This window comes from Periplaneta americana, chromosome 5 (genome assembly GCF_040183065.1).
Source record: "Periplaneta americana isolate PAMFEO1 chromosome 5, P.americana_PAMFEO1_priV1, whole genome shotgun sequence".
Lineage (NCBI taxonomy): Eukaryota > Metazoa > Arthropoda > Insecta > Blattodea > Blattidae > Periplaneta > Periplaneta americana.
This window is the reverse complement of record NC_091121.1, coordinates 1132872-1155271: the sequence shown is the minus strand read 5'-3', so window position 1 is coordinate 1155271 and position 22400 is coordinate 1132872. Positions and strand designations below refer to the sequence as shown.

General features: G+C 36.3%; 1 protein-coding gene across 3 annotated transcripts in view; it reads left to right on the top strand.

The window, feature by feature from the left end:
- Positions 1-3988: 3988 nt before the first annotated feature.
- Positions 3989-22400, top strand: part of LOC138699406 (muscle M-line assembly protein unc-89-like) — a 32430-nt gene continuing 14018 nt past the window's right edge. For 2 of the 3 annotated variants that reach the window (XM_069825267.1, XM_069825266.1), the window contains exons 1-4: positions 3989-4067; positions 4380-4562; positions 14860-15014; positions 21583-21886. In XM_069825267.1, the coding sequence (XP_069681368.1) occupies positions 4398-4562; positions 14860-15014; positions 21583-21886 (624 nt within the window). In that variant the 5' untranslated portion in view covers positions 3989-4067; positions 4380-4397. The remainder of the gene's footprint in view (positions 4068-4379; positions 4563-14859; positions 15015-21582; positions 21887-22400) is intronic. The other variant, XM_069825268.1, reaches the window with a different exon arrangement.

Below are 22400 nucleotides of genomic sequence, written 5' to 3'. Positions count from 1 at the left end.
TGGAAACAATTCAACTATATATAACCAGCAAAGAGCGATGACACTTTTCCAGTCTGACAAATAGCGCTGTGTCGGAAAAAATGGAATCTTTCGAAAGTATGATGAGAACAGTACTCTTACTCAGAAACAACTCTCTGATTCATTAGGAATCCCATCATCGATATTAAGCACGATAATAAAAAATCGTGACTCAATCCCTACAGCTGTGATGTCGGGAGGATGTAATCGCAGGAAAATGAAATGTGGTAAACATGAGGACTTGGAGAACCCGCACGGCAAACAACTATAAATGACTTTTTTTTTCCGAAAGAATTAAATACAGTACATAATGGAAATAAATGCTAATAGACACTGTATATAAGTCAAAATTAGTATACCTGCCTAATACGCGGTCCCTTGAACAGCGTCTTATCGGGGTTTTACTGTATCTATATTCTCCTCAACTGGATCCTGTAAGAATTTCAATTTTGCTTGTTTCTTTTTTTCTACTACCATGCAACAATCTTCATCAAATCACGGTTTCTTTTTCTTAGTTTCAAAATAGCCTATCCTCTGCTCAGCTATAATTTTGATGTTATACCTGATACTTTCCCACACATTATTAATATTTAATTCCTCTTCAACTTCGCCGGAACTTCCTAAAGTTGCAAAGCTGATAATGTTGCTTAGCTTCCTTGTCTATTAATTTCGGAATATTAAATCTCCTAATATTAACTTGTTGCTTTACTCGCTTGGCTACTGATAGTCTTTCTCTTAGTTCTTCAATTACCAAATAATGGTCACAATCAGTCTGGCCCTCTGAAGGATTGAATGTCTATTATATTAGTATGTCTTCGTTCATCTATCAAGATGTGATCTATTTGGTTATGTGTCAATCTATCTAGAGAAGTCCAAGTATATTCATGTATACCCTTATGCAGAAATATTGAACTTTCCACAAATAAATGTTTTGATGTAGCAAAGTTGACTAACCGAACTCCATTATCATTAGAAAGTACGTGTAGACTCTCTTTTCCAATAGTCAGTTTAAAAATATCTTCCCATCCTAATTTCCCATTGAAATCCTCCAATAAAATTTCCATATGATATCTAGATAACTGATCAAAAGTGTGTTCCAATTCCTCAAAGAAGCTTTCTCTTCTGTAGGGGTGTGAGCACTTATAACTATGATATCACACCATCTATCTTTAAGTACTAAATACGATAACCTGTCACTGATAAATTCGAACTTTGTCATTGCTGATTTTATTATTTTATGAATAAAGAATTCTGATCCTAATTGGTGATTATTGTTTCCATTCTCATAATACAGTACAGTAATCTCCTATAGGTGATATGCCATTCCCATCTAACCTAACCAGCTGTACTCCCACGAAGTCTATTCTATATCTAGCTAGTTCTTTTGCTACTAATATTACCCCTCCTCTTCTATAAGGACTCATGACATTCCAAGCACCAAATCTCATAACCTTATTCCTTTGCTGTGGTGGTTGCACCAAAGAATCAGTCCCATTCCGAGGCTTATTTTGGTGTTTCATAACAAGTTTCTTTTTACAGTTGCACAGATCTGCAGGCGCTCTCGTTGCCGAGATATTACTGAGAGAGTCAGCGCGGCACAGCTAATTGTATACGCAAATTCGGCGCCCTCATGCTCGTAGCGAGGGGAGATGGTATCCTTGGGTGTGACCAAACAAATTATATTTGTTCATGACCTAACTATTGATAACATTAGCATTTGGCTGTGGCTAATAATTCTTTTAAGTAAGCATTTGAAATCCTATCACTTTTTATTTCTTCACGAAACGGCACGACTGCGAGGTAAGACGTAGGCCCTTTCTATGTCAAAAAATAACTCGATTCAAATATCCTAAGTCAACTTAAAAACAAAGTTGATGTTCTCCCTCTTTACGAGAAGTCTGCTGCCACCTACCATTTCAGCGAAAGCATTGTTAGAATGGTCTTATGAGCAGGCACAGAGCCATCTTCAGTTACAAGCCGGAGCATGGGTAGGTTTGGCAACGCTTAGTGGAGGCGGACGGAGGCGAAATAAAGGCATGACGTTTGACGTTTTAGTGCTTTGATTTCGTTGTCACAAAACATTTTCGACATTAATTGATACAAAACTAAGTGCATATGATCAAGATTCAGTGTATTCATGTACGTAATTTATTCCGGAATCCGACATGATATTTTATTTGAATTTCAGAATACCCCGTAAGTACTTGCATACAGCCACTTATAACTTTTAAAAAATTAAAAGCATACGTTTTTTTATTGATGGTACAAGGGAAAATAAATAAATACTTAAAGAAATGTTACTTGTACCAAAAATAAATCAAATAACAATGTACTTTCGCAATACCCTATTCCAATCAATTAACCATTATGTGGGTAGTAAATTGACACTGTTTTACCGCTGTATGTTGTTTCATCTCTGACGTGAAAGATCTAGGATATCATATACATTTTAATTTCATGTGATTATCTGTCATTCTTTTCTATAAGTATTTCAGATGCCCAGGAAGCCACGTTTAGTTTGAACCTCTCCAGTCACCATAACAATACTGTTATCCTAAATTATTTGTTACAAATTTTCTAAAATATAATTTTAAATAGGCCAAGGCGAAGTATAAAGCTCTATGAAAAAATTAAGAAACATACCTTCAACATAATACGTAACAAAACACACCATTATCTATTAAGTATGTGTCAATTAGCGTAAACTCAGTGAACTTTAAATCCTGTAAATACGAACTGAAAAGAAACATGTTTATAACTAATTTATTACAAAAGAAATAATATTAATAAAATAATAAATAAACCTTGAAAACCTACAAAGTGAGTGTATGCATCTACAAATATAGACAGTTCTGACGTATAGCAGGCATTCCGAATCTTCAACAAAACTGTAACATCACAAAACACCTGTTTACAATGAACTTGAAAATCAACGGCGTAACTTTATTGATATAGCAGGCGAGACCCAACAATTTGGCTAGAATTCTGATACACCACAAACCACAAGTAAGACTATAAAAATGTAGTTTATACAATTTTAATATTTAGAAGAATTGTCAATCATTTTGTCATTAATAATAACCGTAAAAATTGCCAAAGACTGCAGCCATATTTCCATTTATTGTTTTGTTTTTATCGCCAACACGCACTTAGTTTATAATACATCAACAATTAACGTTTGGTACGACCGCGAACGTAATTCCGTCGACACACACTTATATTGTAACATTAATTTACACTGAAAATCTACATTAGCACAAACACGTGTTCTGGATAGTAGGCCTCCGGGTGACAGTTAATTACAGTGTTACCGACGTATGGCTCCGGCTTGTAACTGAAGAAGGCTCTGGCAGGCAGTATAAGCAACCATCAGATGCGTTGTAGCAGGCGGTGCTGGGGACTGAACTCATAGACTTACTAAATAACCGCGACTGAAGTAACTGATGGCTAAATACGAACCTAGCGATAATTCTTACAAGCAAAGCCAACTTATTTTATTGGTGCAAATCTCCTTATCACTTCCGTGTAGTTTATCGCAGTCTAGTATATACAGTCACGAAGCTCAATACGTAGGGAATATGCATCCATAGATAGTTGCTAACCACTAGGATCGCTACTATCGCCTCATCACAGACAATGCGAAATAGTACCGGCACAGTCTATTGTTCCTAGTACCCTCAACAACTCAAGCTTCGTGACTGTATATACTAGACTGTGATTTTATTACATAGCCCAAGCCAGTATTGCCAATTCAGCGGTTTTCCCGCTAGATCTAGCGTTTTTCGGCGTTAGTTTAGCGGGTAAAATTTATGGAATTTGTATTGCTGATATAGGAGTTTAGCGGGTATTTTTAGCACTCACAGCGGCAAAATAATATAATTTTACATTGACAATATAGCAATTTAGCGGTTTCTGCACGGCTACACAGCTGATTTTTAAGAATCGGGTTGGCAACACTGGCCCAAGCGTCAGTTATTTAATATTTAGTGGGCAGTGGTTGAAAGTTTATTATGAAATAAAATTGTTTGTAGTGTATTAAATAAATAGAGGTAAATACAGACAAAATATTGCTATTTTTTTTATAAAATAGAAGATTAAGAACTGAACTAGTAGTTTACTTTATTCTAATTGCTCATTTTTGTACAGTCTCTGAAAACTTTTTTATCTACCTTTCTTACCTATTATTCAATTATTTCCTTTTCACTGATAACCATACTTCATATCCACTTATTATGGTTAAAATAAATTATAACGAATATTATTAATATTTAATTGTGTTTTGCACATTGTTACGAGATGGCATTTTTTTTACATATTTCTTTGCATAAATATTAACAGTTTATTATGGATGAAAATTTCAGCGAGTAAGCTGGCCGGAAATGTCTGAAACAGAGGAACAAGACTGGAATCCAGCAGGAGATACAGAAAGATTAAAAACGACGCCAGAAAGTGATACTGCACATGCTATGAGACGGGATCAAAATCAGAGGAGAAATGAAGACAATTCTAAACGCGAGGAAAATAATGATGACCTATTTGAGAAGGTAACAATAATGTATGAAGCTGTCTCACTGTGAATGTAACGTTTAAATAACCCCACTCACTATCCATTGCATTTCACATAATATGTACGTCATGTGTGAGTGACTGTTAGATGCGAAACATTATTCTGCTGTGGGTAGACTTTTTTGTTTCGGCCATAATTCAACAATCCGATAAGATAAAGACGTCCAGTTTGTTAAAAAAAATTAACCTTCAAAATTTGTCAGCATTTCTTGGTAGTTTCCTAGTATCCGATACTCGTTACATAGGTCGCTTTTCTGTTTACACAGTGGCTCCTTTCTGAAAAGAATTTTAATAGTTTGGGAACAGATGCATTATAGGACCCACCCTAAATATAAAAATATGCTAAGCCACAAAAAAAAAGGTCAACAGAAGTTCCGTTTCGATCAATTAAATGATCGATATATATTGTGTTCATTATGTTGCCAACTAATCAATATTGTTGTAAATTAGTTTGATCATAATCATGGCGGCAATTTCGAATGCTATAGTTAAATATAAAAAAGAAGTGGATCGAATTCTCCCTCTTGATTTAAAATGTAGGCCTCGAAATGGAAATTATGAAATTATAAAAAAGTTGTAAACTTTTTAGTTGCTTGATCCATGAATAAAGACATGTAGGCTATGTTTATGGTTTTTTTATGTGAATGTGGTTTACTTAGGAGTGAAATGTTTTGCGAAACATGTAATCCTGAGATGAGACTGAAGAAATTTTAAAGTAAACGAGATGAACTTCTGTGGAGATGTCATTGGAAATTGCAAGGTATTAAATGATAGACACAGGAACGCCGTATCGTAGCACTTTGTGAAATCACTCGGATAACGGAGAAGATGAAACGGAACATCTCCAGTGAGGTCCATGGTAAAATTCTAATTTTACACCAATTTTGTTTTTAATTCTTTGGCCCAGGAAAAATACTAGTAAAAATGTGTTTTTGTGAAAGACTAGTATTTTCCCCAGACAAAAAATGCTGTATAAATGGAGTAGAATTAGTATTTTATAACATATTATTAAGATGACTAATATGAACTTAATTTTATTGTTGTATTAATACCAATGCTGTATTGATTGAAAGTTTAATGTTACTGTGTTTTAAGTTTAGCTTCGGTTTGTTTCTTTAACTTTATTTTGAATAAAATTTCATATATTGTATAACAAAGGTGACTAATATGAGCTTAATTTCATTGTTGTTGGTTTTATTAAATTATACATGTTTATAGTACTATGTATTTAGTTTTGTTAAGATGGCATACTTGATATAATATCGAAAATATACAATATATAATCGATACTATGGAATACTCGGGGTGGGTCCTATAATGCATCTGTTCCATAGTTTGTTACTAGATGTGATTCTAGTCAGATTGTAATTATATTTTTGGTCCAGGGAAATATACATCTTTTATGCTTATACAACACTGGCTGACTTAACAGCTTATAATATACCGAGTACCGGGTACCAGGAATCTTCCCATTTCTTTCGTCTGGTCCTTCCGTGTATAATCTAAGAAAAAAAAATAGGCGGTTACCCATTGGTATGTTATACTCAGTCCCCTTCGGCAAACTTCGGTTGATTCCGTGAGAGATTAAGTTTATACGAGAACGAATTTCTTGTACACGAATCTGCTCTGTTTTTCCTTTTTCACCTTTTCAAATTTCCAATTTTTATTTTTACATTTTGTACTATGTTCTGGTCATGACACATAATCATGTTTTTTCGATGTCTACTTCCAAACCTATCTCCCTCTCTAAAAGATTATAATACCACAGTCTACTATATACACCCACGAAGTTTGAGTTCTTGAGGGTACTAGGAACAACAGACTGTGCCGGTACTATTTCGCATTGTCTGTGATGAGGCGATAGTGGCGATCCTAGTGGTTAGCAACTATCTATGGATGCATATTCCCCACGTATTGAGCTTCGTGACTGGTATATATACTAGTCTGTGATAATACTGCATATTCCTGAGGATGTATATCTACACATCCATACCGATGGTTCACTGATGGAAGAAGGAGGTTGTGTAGACGCTGGAGTGTGCAGCACACTCTTCAATTTCTACGCTTCTTCAGGAAGATTTTTAAAAAAAGCACAAAAATAGTTGACCCTCCACAGGAAACAACTCTATTTTTTTCAGCAAAATCAATCATCATTTCCAGTTTATAAAGGAAAGATCCGACAAACTGAGATAAATTAGCTAAGGCAAGATGTGAGCGAAATTGTAGGGTTCAGAGCCATAGTGGGCCAAGCGCCAAACGTAGGAAACAAGGCTTAAAATTGAGTACCATAATTCAATGAAACATACAGCAAGTAATATAAAGTATGCACATTAAAACTAAATGATATGTCAATCTTCATTAAATTATGGTATTCACTTAACTTTAAGCCTTGCTTTCTCCGTTTTTCATAAATGGGGCTTGGCCCACTATGGCTCTGAACCCTTCAGTTGGTAACGGAAAAAATATCATTCTGGAAACTTCCCGAAGTGAAGCTGTAACATACGATGAAAGAGTAATGGAACGGAGAAAAATTCTCTCCGGCGCCGGGATTTGAACCCGGGTTTTCAGCTCTACGTGCTGACGCTTTATCCACTAAGCCACACCGGATTCCACCCCGGCGTCGGAAGAATCGTCTCAGTTTTAAGTTCCAACTCTTGGGTTCCCTCTAGTGGCCGCCCTCTGCACTACGTTATAGATATCTATGAACCTAGGACCGAAGTCCACACATGTGCTGAGATGCACTCGTAATGAGTGACTAGTTGGCCGGGATCCGACGGAATAAGCGCCGTCTTAAATCACGAAGTGATTTACGCATATCATATATATTATTTAAAATAAAAAATAAAATAAAATAAAAAATAAAAAATAAATAAAAAAAATAATATAGAAGCTGTAGCAACATTCCGCCTAATTACAGGACACGATTGCTTGGCAGAACACTTCTATCGCTTCAACATTCTGGATTCACCAAACTAGGGTAAACCATACAGTTATTGGCCACCTTACAGTTATTGGCCACTTGAACTTTGATGTGTTATAATAAGACAGGATATGCAAATAATTAATTAATATTTTGCCAGATGGTAGCAGCATGTTTTCTTATTTGGTAGTTACTTTAATTTTCAACAACAGATAGCACTGTGAGATGAAAAAGATGTTTTTGCAAAACACACATTCCCAGGCTTTGGTTTCTTGTGAAATTCTTAAGAACTGTGTTGTGGTTGAGTCATAATAATTACTGTTTCTTTTAATTGGTATTCATTATTATTCCAATTATGAGGCACGTACATATCTATTTTCACTTTACACTTATAAAACGTAATCAAATACAATCCCTAAATTTTGAAAATTTACTGGCTAATAACTGTTTAATTATAACGCATTTTTCAGTTATTGGCCACCCCGGCCAATAACTGTAATTTTAAAATAATTTTAAAAATCAATTATTTTCCTTCATTTAACTTATTAAATGCCACTATTTCACTAGTATTTTTATTTTGAGTCCATTAAATGTGTGCATAGTTATTAGCCACGTAGCCAATAACTGTCTTAATGGGTGGCCAATAACTATTCTTGTTTATTTTATACCCTGGTTAGATTATTTTTAAGATTCCAAAATGGGCTGACTATAAGCCAAAGGCGATGAAGGTAACATTGAAAGAATTGGAATCTCACAGGACCTCACTTACAGTCATTGCTAAAAAGACGGGGTTCCTAAGGCAACCTTAAAAATCAAAATAAAGAATGCTAAAACGGGAAGGTGATTTGAATCTTATAGCCTAGGAGGAAATTGATAATGAGTGTTCTGAAAATGTCATTTCATATCGAACACTGGATGCAGACAAATCCACGGGGTTGTTTCCGATCTCTGAAACAAATTTGTATGACATCATGTGCGTCAGGAGTCACATGACAGCTGAATTGTGGCGCGAGGTGACAGACCAGTAGTGAGTGATTTCATAATCAGAGTGCACGGCGACTCACAGCAGAAATTCCCAAGAAAATCGAGCCTTTTTGGGAGGGGTACATAACAACTCTTTCCGATGCCAAGTACAGTTAAGTGAAAATAAAAGAAGCTTGTAATAAACGAGATTTCGTTATTTCCAAGAAAGGCATCTTCTGTATACTTAATAAGATTGATAAAGCTCGAATGGAATTAATTTGTATCATCTCGTGGGGTGCGGCGACTTGTGATGGGGGGGGGGAGGGATTTGCTTGCTTTTTCCACTCTGGAATTAATCCCATCCGAGCTTTACCAGTCTTATGAAGTACACATAAGATGTCTTTCTTGGAAATAATGAAACCACGTTTTTGCAGGCTCCTATGATTTTCATGTAACTGTACTTGGCATCGGAAAGAGTTGTTATGTACACCTCCCAGAAAGGTTAAATTTTCTTGGGAATTGCTACTGTGATACACTGTGCACTCTGATTATGAATTCACTCACTACTGGTTTGTCACCTCTCGCTGCAATTCAGCTGTCGGTGTGATTCCTGATGCACATAACGTCATTCAAATTCGTTATCAGAGATCGGAAACAACCCTGTACTCAATAAGAAGTTTTGGCTGACAATATTGACAATTATACCTATTATAAAATTCAAGAGATGAACCCCGGAATCTGACTCTCCATGACATTTTTTTTATATTTTGTATTTTTTGTTGGCTATTTAACAACGCTGTATCAACTACTAGGTTATTCAGCGTCGATGTGATTGGTGATAGTATTTGATAGAGAAGATTCAGGATTCGCCATAGTTTACCTCACATTCTCCTTACAGTTGGGAAAAAGCTCGGAAAAATCTCAACCAAATGATCATCTCAAGCGGGAACGAACCCATGCCAGGGCATAAGGCAAGTGCCTCAGCCGACTGAACTACGCCAGTATCCGACTCTCCATGACAATACTGTACATCAACAAGTGTGAATGCAGGTTGTAGTAGTCAACATTCTGGTTGTGGTAACATAAATGTAAGTGAGAGCCACCGGTGTAGCTCGGTCAGATAAGGCGCTTGCCTGCCGATTTGCAGTTACGTTCGGGCGCGGGTTCGATTTCTGGTTGGTTTTTTTCCGAGGTTTTCCCCAACTGTAAGGGGAATGTCAGGTAATCTATGGGGAATCCTCGGCCTCATCTCACCAATTATCATCTCCCTATCACCAATCCCATCGACGCTAAATAACCTCATAGTTGATAGAGCGTCGTTAAATAACGAAGTAAAAAGGACATAAGTAAGAAAATATCTTCCATGCTCAAAAGAGTCAAGAATACATCAATCGGAAAGTCTCTGGTGTGGCCAGAGACACCTAAAAGAGAAGGCAAACATGATATAGAAAGATTGCAGTTTTCGATAATATCACAGAGCTACCAGGATATGCATAGAAAGAAGCGCGAATAGAAAGTTGTCCAAGAAAAGAAAAAAGAATGAGAAAACGTGAAGTTGCGAAAGAAAGAAAAGAGAAAACACAAATGACAAAAGGAACACTTTTCAGAGAATTGCAAAATGAATCAAGTCCAATTTGTAACATTTGAAAGAAGCTTTCAGTGAAATTTGATGTGAAGATTGTAAAAAAGTATTTTATGTAAATTATATTTCACGTAAACACAGACAACACATTCCTGAAAAAGATGGTGATATCTCCCTATGTCACTCATTTTTATAAAGAAGAAGATTCACATAACAGTATGGACCTTAAGGGTAGTTCGAAGGATGATGATTTCCTTGAAGAACTTGGTAAACTAGCAACATATAAATAAGGGCCTACAGAGCAAAGAGACATGTGGATTTATATTTTACATAAAACTGGTGTTAGGGCAGTGCAATGCATGTGTAAATAATTAATAGAAATAATAGCAACAGTTTAAAATAATATTTGCAGCCAAAACAAAAATAAATGTCTGTTATAGTTGATAATTGTGAAGTGGCCAATAACTATACAGTCAGTGGCCAATAACTGTCAAGAAGTGGCCAATAACTGTAATTTCATACATATCAATTTTATATGGTCACTAGTATCACACAGTATTATTGAATCCATTTGTGTAACAGTGTTTTGAATAAAGAAATAATTGACAATTACAGATGCACAAACAGTTCATTCTTACAATATAATGCATTGCAATCCTCGACTTTCAAACATAAAACTTTCCTTAAGTGGCCAATAACTGTATGGTTTACCCTATATGCTGTGCAGAGGAAATGGCACCATGAACTGCGACCATCTTAGGAAAAGTACTACACTTCACAAATTCTGGAACGAGACGAATGGACAAATATATTGGGAGGCTAGAAGACTAATGACTGAGTTCTAATAGTCTGGAGCATTAAATTAATAATAATAATAATAATAATAACAATAATAATATTCATTGTCCTAAATTTATGGCACTTTTAACACTGCCTTATTTAGTCACAGCGCAAGAATAAAATACAGAGCAACTAGCACTGACATGCGTTAGAAAGAAATGAAATACTCTTATTTACTTGCATTATCATGTTAAATAGTCATTTCCAACTGGAAAACCTGTGACGTCGAAGCGCGTTTCCCTTCTTGGAGCAGAGCTGAAGAGCACGTGAGGGAGGGTAATGTTGTCACCGCTATTTAAACATCTCCATCCCTTCCACTGCCACGCCCGCTACTTTGCTGTTATAGCTATGCTTCCCCTCTCAAGGAACGCGAGAGCAAAGACGTGTGACGTCACAAAGCTGACAGTAGGAAATGCCTAGTACAGGCCAGAGACCTGCAAGAGAGCGAGCGCGTGATATCGTTATCAGTCCAAGAAGGCACTGACTGAATGAATAGCGATCATATACGAATAGTTCCGATAAATCACGAAGTAAGGCAACACACCGAGCGATCGGGTCTGACGACGAGCGCTCGGTGTTCATGAGTGCTCTTCCGGTAGCAGTAAGCAGTAGGTGAATGTAGGCTTGTCTAATCAGTACGTTTCATCAAAACGAATGTTGAAGATGATTCAATAGTATCGACGTCGATCTCAAGCAGAGGCTCGGACACCGTCTCTGTTGATGGTATAAGATTACAAGACACGATGTCAAAAGTATATGCCGAAAATAAAGTTAAATCAGCAGAGTCAGAGTAGTGGAAGAAAAGGGAAAGCAGTTACCTACTAGCTCTGCTTGGACTAAATTCGGAGAAGTAAGCGATAAGAATACCTTAAAGTACATAGGATTGTCCACACCTGTGGAGTAACGGTCAGCGTGAAACCAGGTGGCCCGGGTTCGAATCCCGGTCGGGGCAAGTTACCTGGTTAACGTTTTTTCCGGGGTTTTCTCTCAACCCAATACGAGCAAATGCTGGGTAACTTTCGGTGCTGGACCCCAGACTCATTTCACCGGCATTATCACCTTCATTTCATTCAGACGCTAAATAACCTAAGCTGTTGATTTTTATTTTATTAGGTTATTTTACGACGCTTTATCAACATCTTAGGTTATTTAGCGTCTGAATGAGATGAAGGTGATGATGCCGGTGAAATGAATCCGGGGTCCAGCACCGAAAGTTACCCAGCATTTGCTCGTATTGGGTTGAGGGAAAACCCCGGAAAAAACCTCAACTAGGTAACTTGTCCCGACCGGGAATCGAACCCGGGCCACCTGGTTTCGCGGCCAGACGCGCTAGCCGTTACTCCACAGGTGTGGACCTTAAGCTGTTGATAAAGCGTCGTAAAATAACCTACTAAAATAAAAATATTCCCAAGTTAATGAGTAAAGTTCATATTACGTTCGAGATGAAACAAAATATATCGCTACTAATTTATTATTTGCATTTCATACTTCGATAGACATTTTTAGTTGTCACGTATTAAATGTAATTTCTCGGTTTTATATACATTTTATAGTAATAAAACGAAACATTTCATTTGCATTTACAATATTATCACGATTAAATTTGTGTCTCAGTTTGTTTTTGAAGTTAAATGTTAAACTGAGTAGGAATGAAATATATTTATACAGAAAATCATTTCAGGCTGTTTCAATCTAAACAAAGAAAAATATGTAATTAATTAAATTTCCACTAAAATATATAATTGTTGAAAACAATCGAATGATTTCTATGATTATTCCATTGTAGGATTAAATCATTCGAATGCATGAATGAATTGTTCAATAACATTGCAGTATGTTGATTAGTCATTCTATACGTAGGCCTATAGCCTGAGAGCAGCGCTCTTTTTTCTTATCGCCATGTAGGTCAGGTGTTTAATTTAATAAAGATCAGGGTCAGATACTGGGGCTGTTAGAAGAGTCAGTACGCTACAACCACACAGAACATTCGAAGCTTATCATTCTATTTTTGCGTCATATGATTCTGAACTCGAAGCTCTTATCATTATCTTAAAATGGAACACATTCTGTTATGCGAGTACATATTTTGTGTAACTTCATACGGCTTGTTGTGGTGGTAAGCAAAATCAATGAATAATCAAGTGATATTGTGAATATTTCTATTATTTCGAATGGTTTTGATAATCAAATGAATGCATTCGATTTTTACCAATGCTGAACTACGTAGTACTGTAGCTTACTGCTTCGCGTACTGTGGTTGAAGCGAGCGCTCGTTCCGACAGGGGAGCGATCCCCCGGGCGAGCTCGAGCGAGCGCAGGCCAAACCCGAGCTCGAGCGATTACACACGAAGTGCATTCGGTAAAACCGATCTCAGATATCGTTAAGCATCGCTCTCTTGCAGGTCTCTGGTACAGGCCTGCAGAATCCGTAAGTAGGGGAAATATGACGTCAGCCTCACTCCACTTCTATTGGGGATAATCGAATTTCGCATGGAGTTGTTTACATTCTCTGCCCGTGCCAAGGTTCATCAGTGGCGGCATGTAATTTTCAAAAAAAGATTGTAATAAATTCATTTTATTTATAATGCGTTATCTCGTTACAAGGTTTACAATTATCCTAGATTTCCTGTCGGTAGTTTCTTTGAGATTTCTTTGCACCTAACCTGCTTTAAATTTTCGAAAACTTTCCTCCTATCATTAGTATTAGTATTAGCATTTATTAGTATTTATTTATTTAACCTGGTAGAGATAAAGCTGTCAGGCCTTCTCTACCCCTCTACCAGGAGATTCCACCTATAATATGAAGAATAAAATTACAATTAGTATTAAATTTACAGTTACAAATAAAATTACAATTAGTATTAAATTTACAATTACAATTACAATAAAAATCAAAGTACGAAAAGATTACCTCACTAATTAAAGCTAGATAATTTATCATAGAAAAACAAAGAATATTGTATATTTACTGAATTACAAATTAAACCTAGAATAACAAAATTGTATAGTGATGAAATTACTGGATATTGAAATATTTTGTGATAGATTAAGGAAACTATTTACAAGAAATCAATTACCGACCAAGTGCCTAGTAAGTTTGCATTTGAATTCAATTTTATTTCGACAGTCCCTGATGCTAGCAGGTAGCGAATTCCAGAGTCTTGGCAGGGCTATCACCTACGGAAACATAAATTTATAGCATTTAAGTAATGAACCTTGAAAGTCACTATTAATTTCAATTCAAAATGAACACAATGAATGACGTCACTAATTTAACAGTATATAAATAAATAATCACTAGGCTATAGAGTTCGTATAGTTTGTGCATTCCATAATTCTTAATAGGGCTTTGTTGAAATGTGGTTTTAATATTTAAATGACGAGTAGAAATAAATTGGATGGGACACAGTAAACAAGCAATCATCAATAACTATTCAAGTCCACTTCTAGTCATTCATTTTTTGAAAATTTGAAATTAAATTTTGGATATTTTCACAAGTGTTACGACTTTAAAAGTTGGTATACTACTTTGTCTTGATCACTAAAACAACCAGAAATATAACGTGCAAAAAATAATAATTAGGAAAGAAATGAAAAAAGTTTTTTTTTGCATTTTTCTCGAATTTTGCTTAAATAGTTACTGATCTCAACGCTTCAATTTCCCTGGTCTGTTTTTCTGAGCGCATGCGCTCAGTTAGAATATAATTCCACTTCCGAACTCTAGAGGACGATCGAGCACCCGTGAACGGTGGAACAGCAACCCTGATTCGCTGACAAATCTGCTGAAAAGTACCGGTATTTCTGCTGTCGACTGCTGGTGCGATATCAGCGCCAACTCTAAGGAAAAAGGTAGAACCTCCCGTTGATGCAGGTAGAGCTGATTTGAAGGTCACTGAAATAAGGAACTGCTACATCAAAGGTACCGACGCGCAGTGCCTATACTTATAATTACCACATCGTCTCATTTCAGGACAGCATTCTCCTAAATCCTGATGCCACACTGGATGACATTCTACAAAAATATCGAGAAATGAGAAAGCAAAATGATTATATCATAGAAGCAATTCTTCAAAAGGAAGGAAGATTAACAAGAGAAGTGAAAGTTCCACCGCCATCAGCTCCAAGGTAGACATGACCACTTATTGATTTAAATCGTATTAACCGTAAATCGGATTTCATTCACCAAACAGTGGAAATATGGAAATATGTTAATGCTATAGTGTAGCCGGAGTTTGTCGTAACGAGCTCTGAGCGGACACGTTCAACTAAAATATCGTTTGAAACAACAGTCTTCACACTTGTTTACTCGTTTGATCCATTCAGAATGTATACCGTATTGTTTTTTTTTTTTTATTTTAATGCAGATCCGTGAACCAGTGACTTTTCTTGTACAGGGCGATTCTAAAGTCTTTACCTGGTTTTGGAGGTCGATAGAACAGTAACATTACAGACATAGCGGAAATGCTTGTATCAGTGGATAGAACATCTCTCCACATCATTTTCGTCATACCGACCGTCATTACCTCGGTGCTGAAATTCCACGTCGTTGGAATGGACGTGCTTCTCGAGATGATTCTCCTCTTCTTCCGTGGCCCCCACGGCCACCTGACCTACCCCATGTGATTTTTTCTTATGGGGTTATGTCAAAGATCATGTGTTCGTTCCCCATTGCCACGTGATTTAGCACAGCTGCGAGAGGAAATCACGCATGTAGTCGCTAGTATCGATCGTCAAATGTTGGGAAATGTGGCAGGAGGTTGACTACAGGGTTGATGGCTTCCGCGTCACCAACGGTGGACATATGAAACACCTGTAAGGTATGTACGAAACTTTTAGAGATAACCTATCCATTGCTATAAGCATTTTCGTTATATCTGTCATGGTTACTGTTCTATCGACCTCCGAAATAGTTAAAAACTTTAGAATCGCCCTGTATAGACCTCTAGAAGTATATTTAATTTATGTACTATTTTGTATTCTACTGTATTTAATTGCCCTATAATATTTCTCGCCTGACCGTATCTGTAGGAAACGAGAAGTGATTCAGAAACTGGTTACAAATGTGTTCTATTTATAATTTATTCCAAGTTTAAATATACTTGCTGCGCAATTAACAGTAGCGAAGAGAGTAATGAAATCCGAGCTCTAGTCATAATTAGGTCTATAGCAAATGGTCACAGACAATTCTGAATCCAGTTTATATTCACTCACTTTAATAAATTCGTAATGAACAAGAAAATAAGCTTGAAGCTCAAGTGCCAGAAATCCAGTGAACAAGATTTCAGTTCTAGGTAGAAAATTAATATTTTCCGCTCTTGTAGGTACTTTAATCGATTACACTGAACAACAAGAATTTTGCCCCGACTTAAAACAATGTGTCCCTTATGGTTTGATGTGCGCTGAATCCGAAAATGCATCTCTTTTCTTTATACTACGTAGGAAGGTTTTTAAGATAAACTATGATTTCACTTTTCGATAAGCGCTTCCCAAGGAAACATCTGGCGCAGGTTGGGGATTGCAAACCAAAACAAAAGTTAATGCATTTTATGAGTTTACGACATATTTCCGGGTTCTTATGATTGTTGGCATGTTATTTTGTACTTCTAATAAATAAACAGAAATTGGTCCCTTCTATTCAGTAAATTCCATAACAGTTCAAAGTGAAGTATACGTAATGAACAAACAAGGGTGTGGTTTTCAGTATTTAAAAGAAAAGTTTACTATTTTGAGTGAAAGTAAATTAAAAGAGGCTATTTTCATCGATCCACAAATTCACAAGTTATGGCTGACTCTTTGTTCGAGGGAAAACTTTCCGTTACAGAAAAAATGGCATGGCGCACTTTCAAAAATGTTTGCTTAAATTTCCTTGGAAATTCTAGAGCAGACAACTACATAGAACTTGTTGTGGAAACCATATCAAGTGCATATGAGAAAATGGGGTGTAATATTTCTCTCAAAATACACTTTTTACATTCTCATTTGGATTTATTTCCCCCTAATTTTGGAGCGGTAAGCGACGAGCATAGGGGAAAGATTTCAACAAGAAATATCTGAAATGGAAAGGCGATATAAAGAAATATCATCCAGCATGCTTGCAGACTATTGTTGGTTCCTTGTAAAAGACAGTCCCGAGTCTAGTTATAAACAGCAGTCATCCAGAAAATTCTTTTAAATTGAAGTTCAAATTTCGAGATTTTTCCCATTATACGCATGATATATTTTTATTGTTGTTGTGTTCTAAACTATGTAACATCATTTTTGTATCCAGTACACATTTTTCAAGTATTATGAGGCATTTCGAATCCCTAGTGTGTTGCAATTTTACCAGTAGCAGTGAAAAATAGAAACGAGAAGTTTTTTCAATAAAAAATTCAATTCATTTTCTCCGGAAAATGGTACGTGATCGGACAATTTGGGTTTTAAATTCAGTTTTAGGGCACACATATTAGTAATATTCACCTATTTTTATTTTGGAGCAAGACAAGAAGTAAAAATTTGTTGTTCATTGTTATTTAAGAACGCTGAGCCAACTGCACGATTATGTAACATTGGTAAACTTGATGATAGCGAGACATGAGGGCGAGGGTAAGTCATGTGATTTCTTGGCATTCGCCTTATACGTAGTTTGGGGGAAATCCCGCAAAGAAAAGCGACAGGATATTTCAGGAATTCCATATGATTGTGTGCAACAGAAATTAGGTTATTCATTCATTCATTCATTCATTCATTTTATTCCATAGATCTTACATGAGCAATGAAGCTTTAAGATGTGGAACAAGTCAAAATTTTACAATATTACAATTACAATTTTTACAAATTTTTACAGTTTTACAATTTAATAATTTTCTACAATTTTTACAATTTTGTGCAATTTTTTATAATATTTTGGCGAGATGTAGTGAGATGAGGTGAGGTCCGAGGATTCGCCAAAAGATTACCCGGCATTTGCCTTTTGGTTGGGGAAAACCTCGGAAAAACCCAACCAGGTAATCAAATCAAAGGGGTTGATGCCGAGGATTTGCCATAGACCATCCGGCTTCAGTCCCACGGCTGGAGAAAAACCTCGGAAGAAACCATTCTTTGAGACCAAAGGGGGATCCAACCCAAGCCCGAACGCAGCTCCGAAGCAGCAGCCCAGCGAGTCTGCCGACTGAGCTACATCGATGGCTCTACTAGCCAATCAGATTATTAAATTTACAAACGCAAACGATCATTCATCAGTTGAGCTATGTGTATAATACAAAACAAGTAAGTTAATTAAATTTAAGGCACAAACAATTCAATCAGTTGTGAAGAAATTGATAATACATATCATGCAAACTACTTCAAATTACAAACACAAACAATTTATCAATAGAGCTATAGTATAAATAAATACAATTTCCTGTAACGTTAAGTGTGTCTAATGAACGGAATGAAATAAGTTACGAATCGAGAAGAAGAACCCATTCCGTAAAAAATGATTATGATGATGATGATGATGATGATGATGATGATGATAACGACGACGACGGTAGGAAAGAAGGAGGAAAAGCATGAGAAAACAAGAAATTACTTTGGTAAAGTTGAAGTTATTCTAAAACAGTGACAACGAAATTCGACGGTGCATTTAAATAAATACAGATAACAATGCAATCAATTTTTTCATTTAAGAAGAAAAAAAATATTTATAAAATCGTCACAGGTTTGTTAGTGTTCCCTCTATTAATTTCTGGACCAGAATTCAAAATATTTTATTAAACGTTATACCTACATACTTACTTATAAATGGCTTTTAAGGAACCCGCAGGTTCATTGCCGCCCTCACATAAGCCCGCCATCGGTCCCTATCCTGCAAGATTAATCTAGTCTCTATCATCATATCACATCTCCCTCAAATCCATTTTAATATTATCCTCCCATGTAGGCCTCGGCCTCCCCAAAGGTCTTTTTCCCTCCGGTCTCTCAACTAACACTCTAAATTTCTAGATTCGCCCATACTTGCTGCATGCCCTGCCCATCTCAAACGTCTGGATTTAATGTTCCTAATTATGTCAGGTGAAGAATACAATGCGTGCAGTTTTGCGTTGTGTAACTTTCTCCATTCTCCTGTAACTTCATCTCTCTTAGCCCCATAGGGTAAAATAGGATCTGTTGGACAGTCGGGCATGTTGGACACTTTGTACTTTAACGTGTTACCTCGCCACTTGTGGGCACCACATTCTGCTAGAAGTCAATGACGGAAGTAGCCACGAGTGTCGAGGTAATACGTTAAAGTACAAAGTGTCCAACATGCCCGACTGTCCAACAGACCCTAATTTACCCTATATTTTCCTAAGAACCTTATTCTCATATACCCTTTATCTCTGTTCCTGTCTCAAAGTGAGAGTCCAAGTTTCACAACCATACAGAATAACAGGTAATGTAACTGTTTTATAAATTCTAACTTTCAGATTTTTTGAAGCAGACTAGATAACAAAAGCTTCTCAACCGAATAATAACAGGCATGTCCCATATTTATTCTGCGTTTAATTTCTTCCCGAGTATCATTTATATTTGTTACTGTTGCTCCAATATATCTGAATTTTTCCACCTCTTCGAGGGATAGATCTCTAATTTTTATGTTTGCATTTCGTACAATATTCTGGTCACGAGACATAATCATATACTTTGTCTTTTCGGGATTTACTTCCAAACCTATCGCTTTACTTGCTTCAAGTAAAATTTCCATGTTTTCCCTAATCGTTTGTGGATTTTAACGTTATTAAACGTTATAGATATGTTAATATATACCTACTCGGATCACTATGACAATGCCTCCGATTGCCATTCGCGACTGATGCCAACAAGCAGCAATGTAAATTTAGCAAATCGGATTCGATTTTCAGGAGAAAAGTGATTATTATCTTCCTTGTAGGCCTATAAGGACTGAAATTATGTTCTTTGTCCTGCTTCCTCTATTGCTTCAAACGGTGACCTTCCTTCATTTTATATATTATTTTAATGTACTGAAGTACATATGATATTTCCATGCAGATATTCTGCGTCATCATACGATGTAAGAGTAATGGAACGGAGAAAAATTCTCTCCGGCGCCGGGATTTGAACCCAGGTTTTCAGCTCTACGTGCTGATGCTTTATCCACTAAGCCACACCGGATACCACCGGATGCATGGAAATATCATATGTAGTTCGGTACATTAAAATAATATATATGATATGCGTAAACCACTTCGTGATTTAAGATGGCGCTTATTCCGTCGGATCCCGGCCAACTAGTCACTCATAACGAGTGCACCTCAGCACATGTGTGGACTTCGGTCCTACGTTCATAGACATCTATGACGTAGTGCAGAGGGCGGCCACTAGAGGGAACCCAAGAGTTGGAGCTTAATCTGAGACGATTCTGTCCGACGCCGGGGTGAATCCGGTGTGGCTTAGTGGATAAAGCATCAGCACGTAGAGCTGAAAATCCGGGTTCAAATCCCGGCGCCGGAGAGAATTTTTCTCCGTTCCATTACTCTTACATCATTCCTTCATTTTTATTATTATTATTATTATTATTATTATTATTATTATTATTATTACCATCGTCATCGGTCATAGTGGTGGTGGTAGTGTATTCAATGCAAATTTAGCATATCAGGTTCGATTTTCATCAGAAGGCGCAGATTGTCTTCCATGTGTAAAAATGAAAATATACAGAGTGATTCACGATTTGCTCAAAATGTCTTCAGAAATAAGCTCCGTAAAGGACGGTAAATCCTCGTGAATCACCTTGTATGTCCCTCAACCTGAATGTTTCCCCTACTACAGTAGAACCCCGATTATCCGTCACCCTATTAACCGATTGCTGGATTATCCGACTATCTTTCTCTTGCTTTTTTTTTTTTTTTTGCTACAGAGACATATATAGCCTGTCTTCTTCATATGTATGAAGTACTACTATATGTTATATTAGTACCAGTACGTATTTTTTCTAGAGTATGTTATTACAAACCTTGACACTTACACAGTATGATCTGCTGTTAGAGTTGCTGTACTGTAGAATTTCTGTATAAAATATATTCCATGAGTATCAAAAGAAAACGTGTTGTGGTAAGTACCGAAAAAATGGAAATAATATTGAGTGGTTCAGGGAAAGAGAAACTGTGGCTCATCTCGCATCAGAGTACGAGATTGGTGTTACAACTGTGTGTGATTTAATAAAAATCAACAATAAAGTGTATAAAGTATGTAAATCTACAACACAAGACCTGTATTATCCTTATGTTTCTGCTGACAGCCTTTACAAGGAATTTCCTTGCCCCTTAAAAAAACCCGTCGTTGACAATCAGACTTGAATGATGAACTTTTGATTCACTATCTAGCGTGTTAAATACAAGAACACGGAGGAAATTAAGAAATGCAAGTATTATTCACTTAATTTATGAAAAAAAATTACGGCACGGATTATCCGATTTTTTCGTTTAACCGTTCAATCCACCCTCTTCATTACCACGGATAATAGAGGTTCTACTGTACTCTAAACTGTGTCTCGCTGTCTGTGGCTGTTGATTTGACTTGTATTAATCAAAATTATCACTATACTGAAGAAAAACATGAATGGGCCCAAACTCTTCACATTATTATTATTATTATTATTATTATTATTATTATTATTGTTATTATTATTATTATTATTATTATTATTATTATTATTATTATTATTCAGTCCAGAAGAAACGGAACAGCGAGCTTCTACGCCCACAACTGAAGAGCGATGGACCATAGAGCCAAATCCGTTGATACTGGAGCCTCCATACGTCCTCATGGACACAATCGAGCTGAAGACTAATAACGCTGAGGAGGAGCCGTTCAGAGCAATTGTGTCCGAAAACCCTCCCGACTGGGTACTGAGCATTCTGCCCGACACGGGCCCACTCAAATATGTTAAAAATGGCGGAATCCTCATTACCTGCGAGCCCAAGAGCTACACCGACTCAAAAAGCAGACAAGTGCAGAAGGGAAGGATACAGGTATCACTTATCAGCAATAACGAACTCAAGATGTGGTCAAAGTAGAATAATTTGGAATAATTAAACTCGTATTAATTACACATTAAATATTTAATTTTGCAGTATCTACAAAAGTAGTCTATTATTTTTGGGGACCAATATTCACTATAGTCTATCATGTGACTAAATAGGCCTGTACAGTAATGATATTCTAGGTAATATTTGCAATTACCATGGACATAAACCGTATATGTTTAACATAGGTACACATGAGAGAACTGGTTGTTAAACTTCTTGAATATCACCACATAATTTTTATGTATACAACCGGCTATATAAATTTAAAATTTCACTGAGCGGTTGGCAAAAAAAATGTTTCATTGATAACATTTTTTTGCATTAAGAATTACTACAATATTTTTTTCTGAAGATAGGACTAAAAACTGACAGAAGAAATAAAATCATATTGTCATTTTACATATATTAAAGTACCGAAAAAAGATAAAAACCAAAATTTAATTTTGCTGTCAAAATT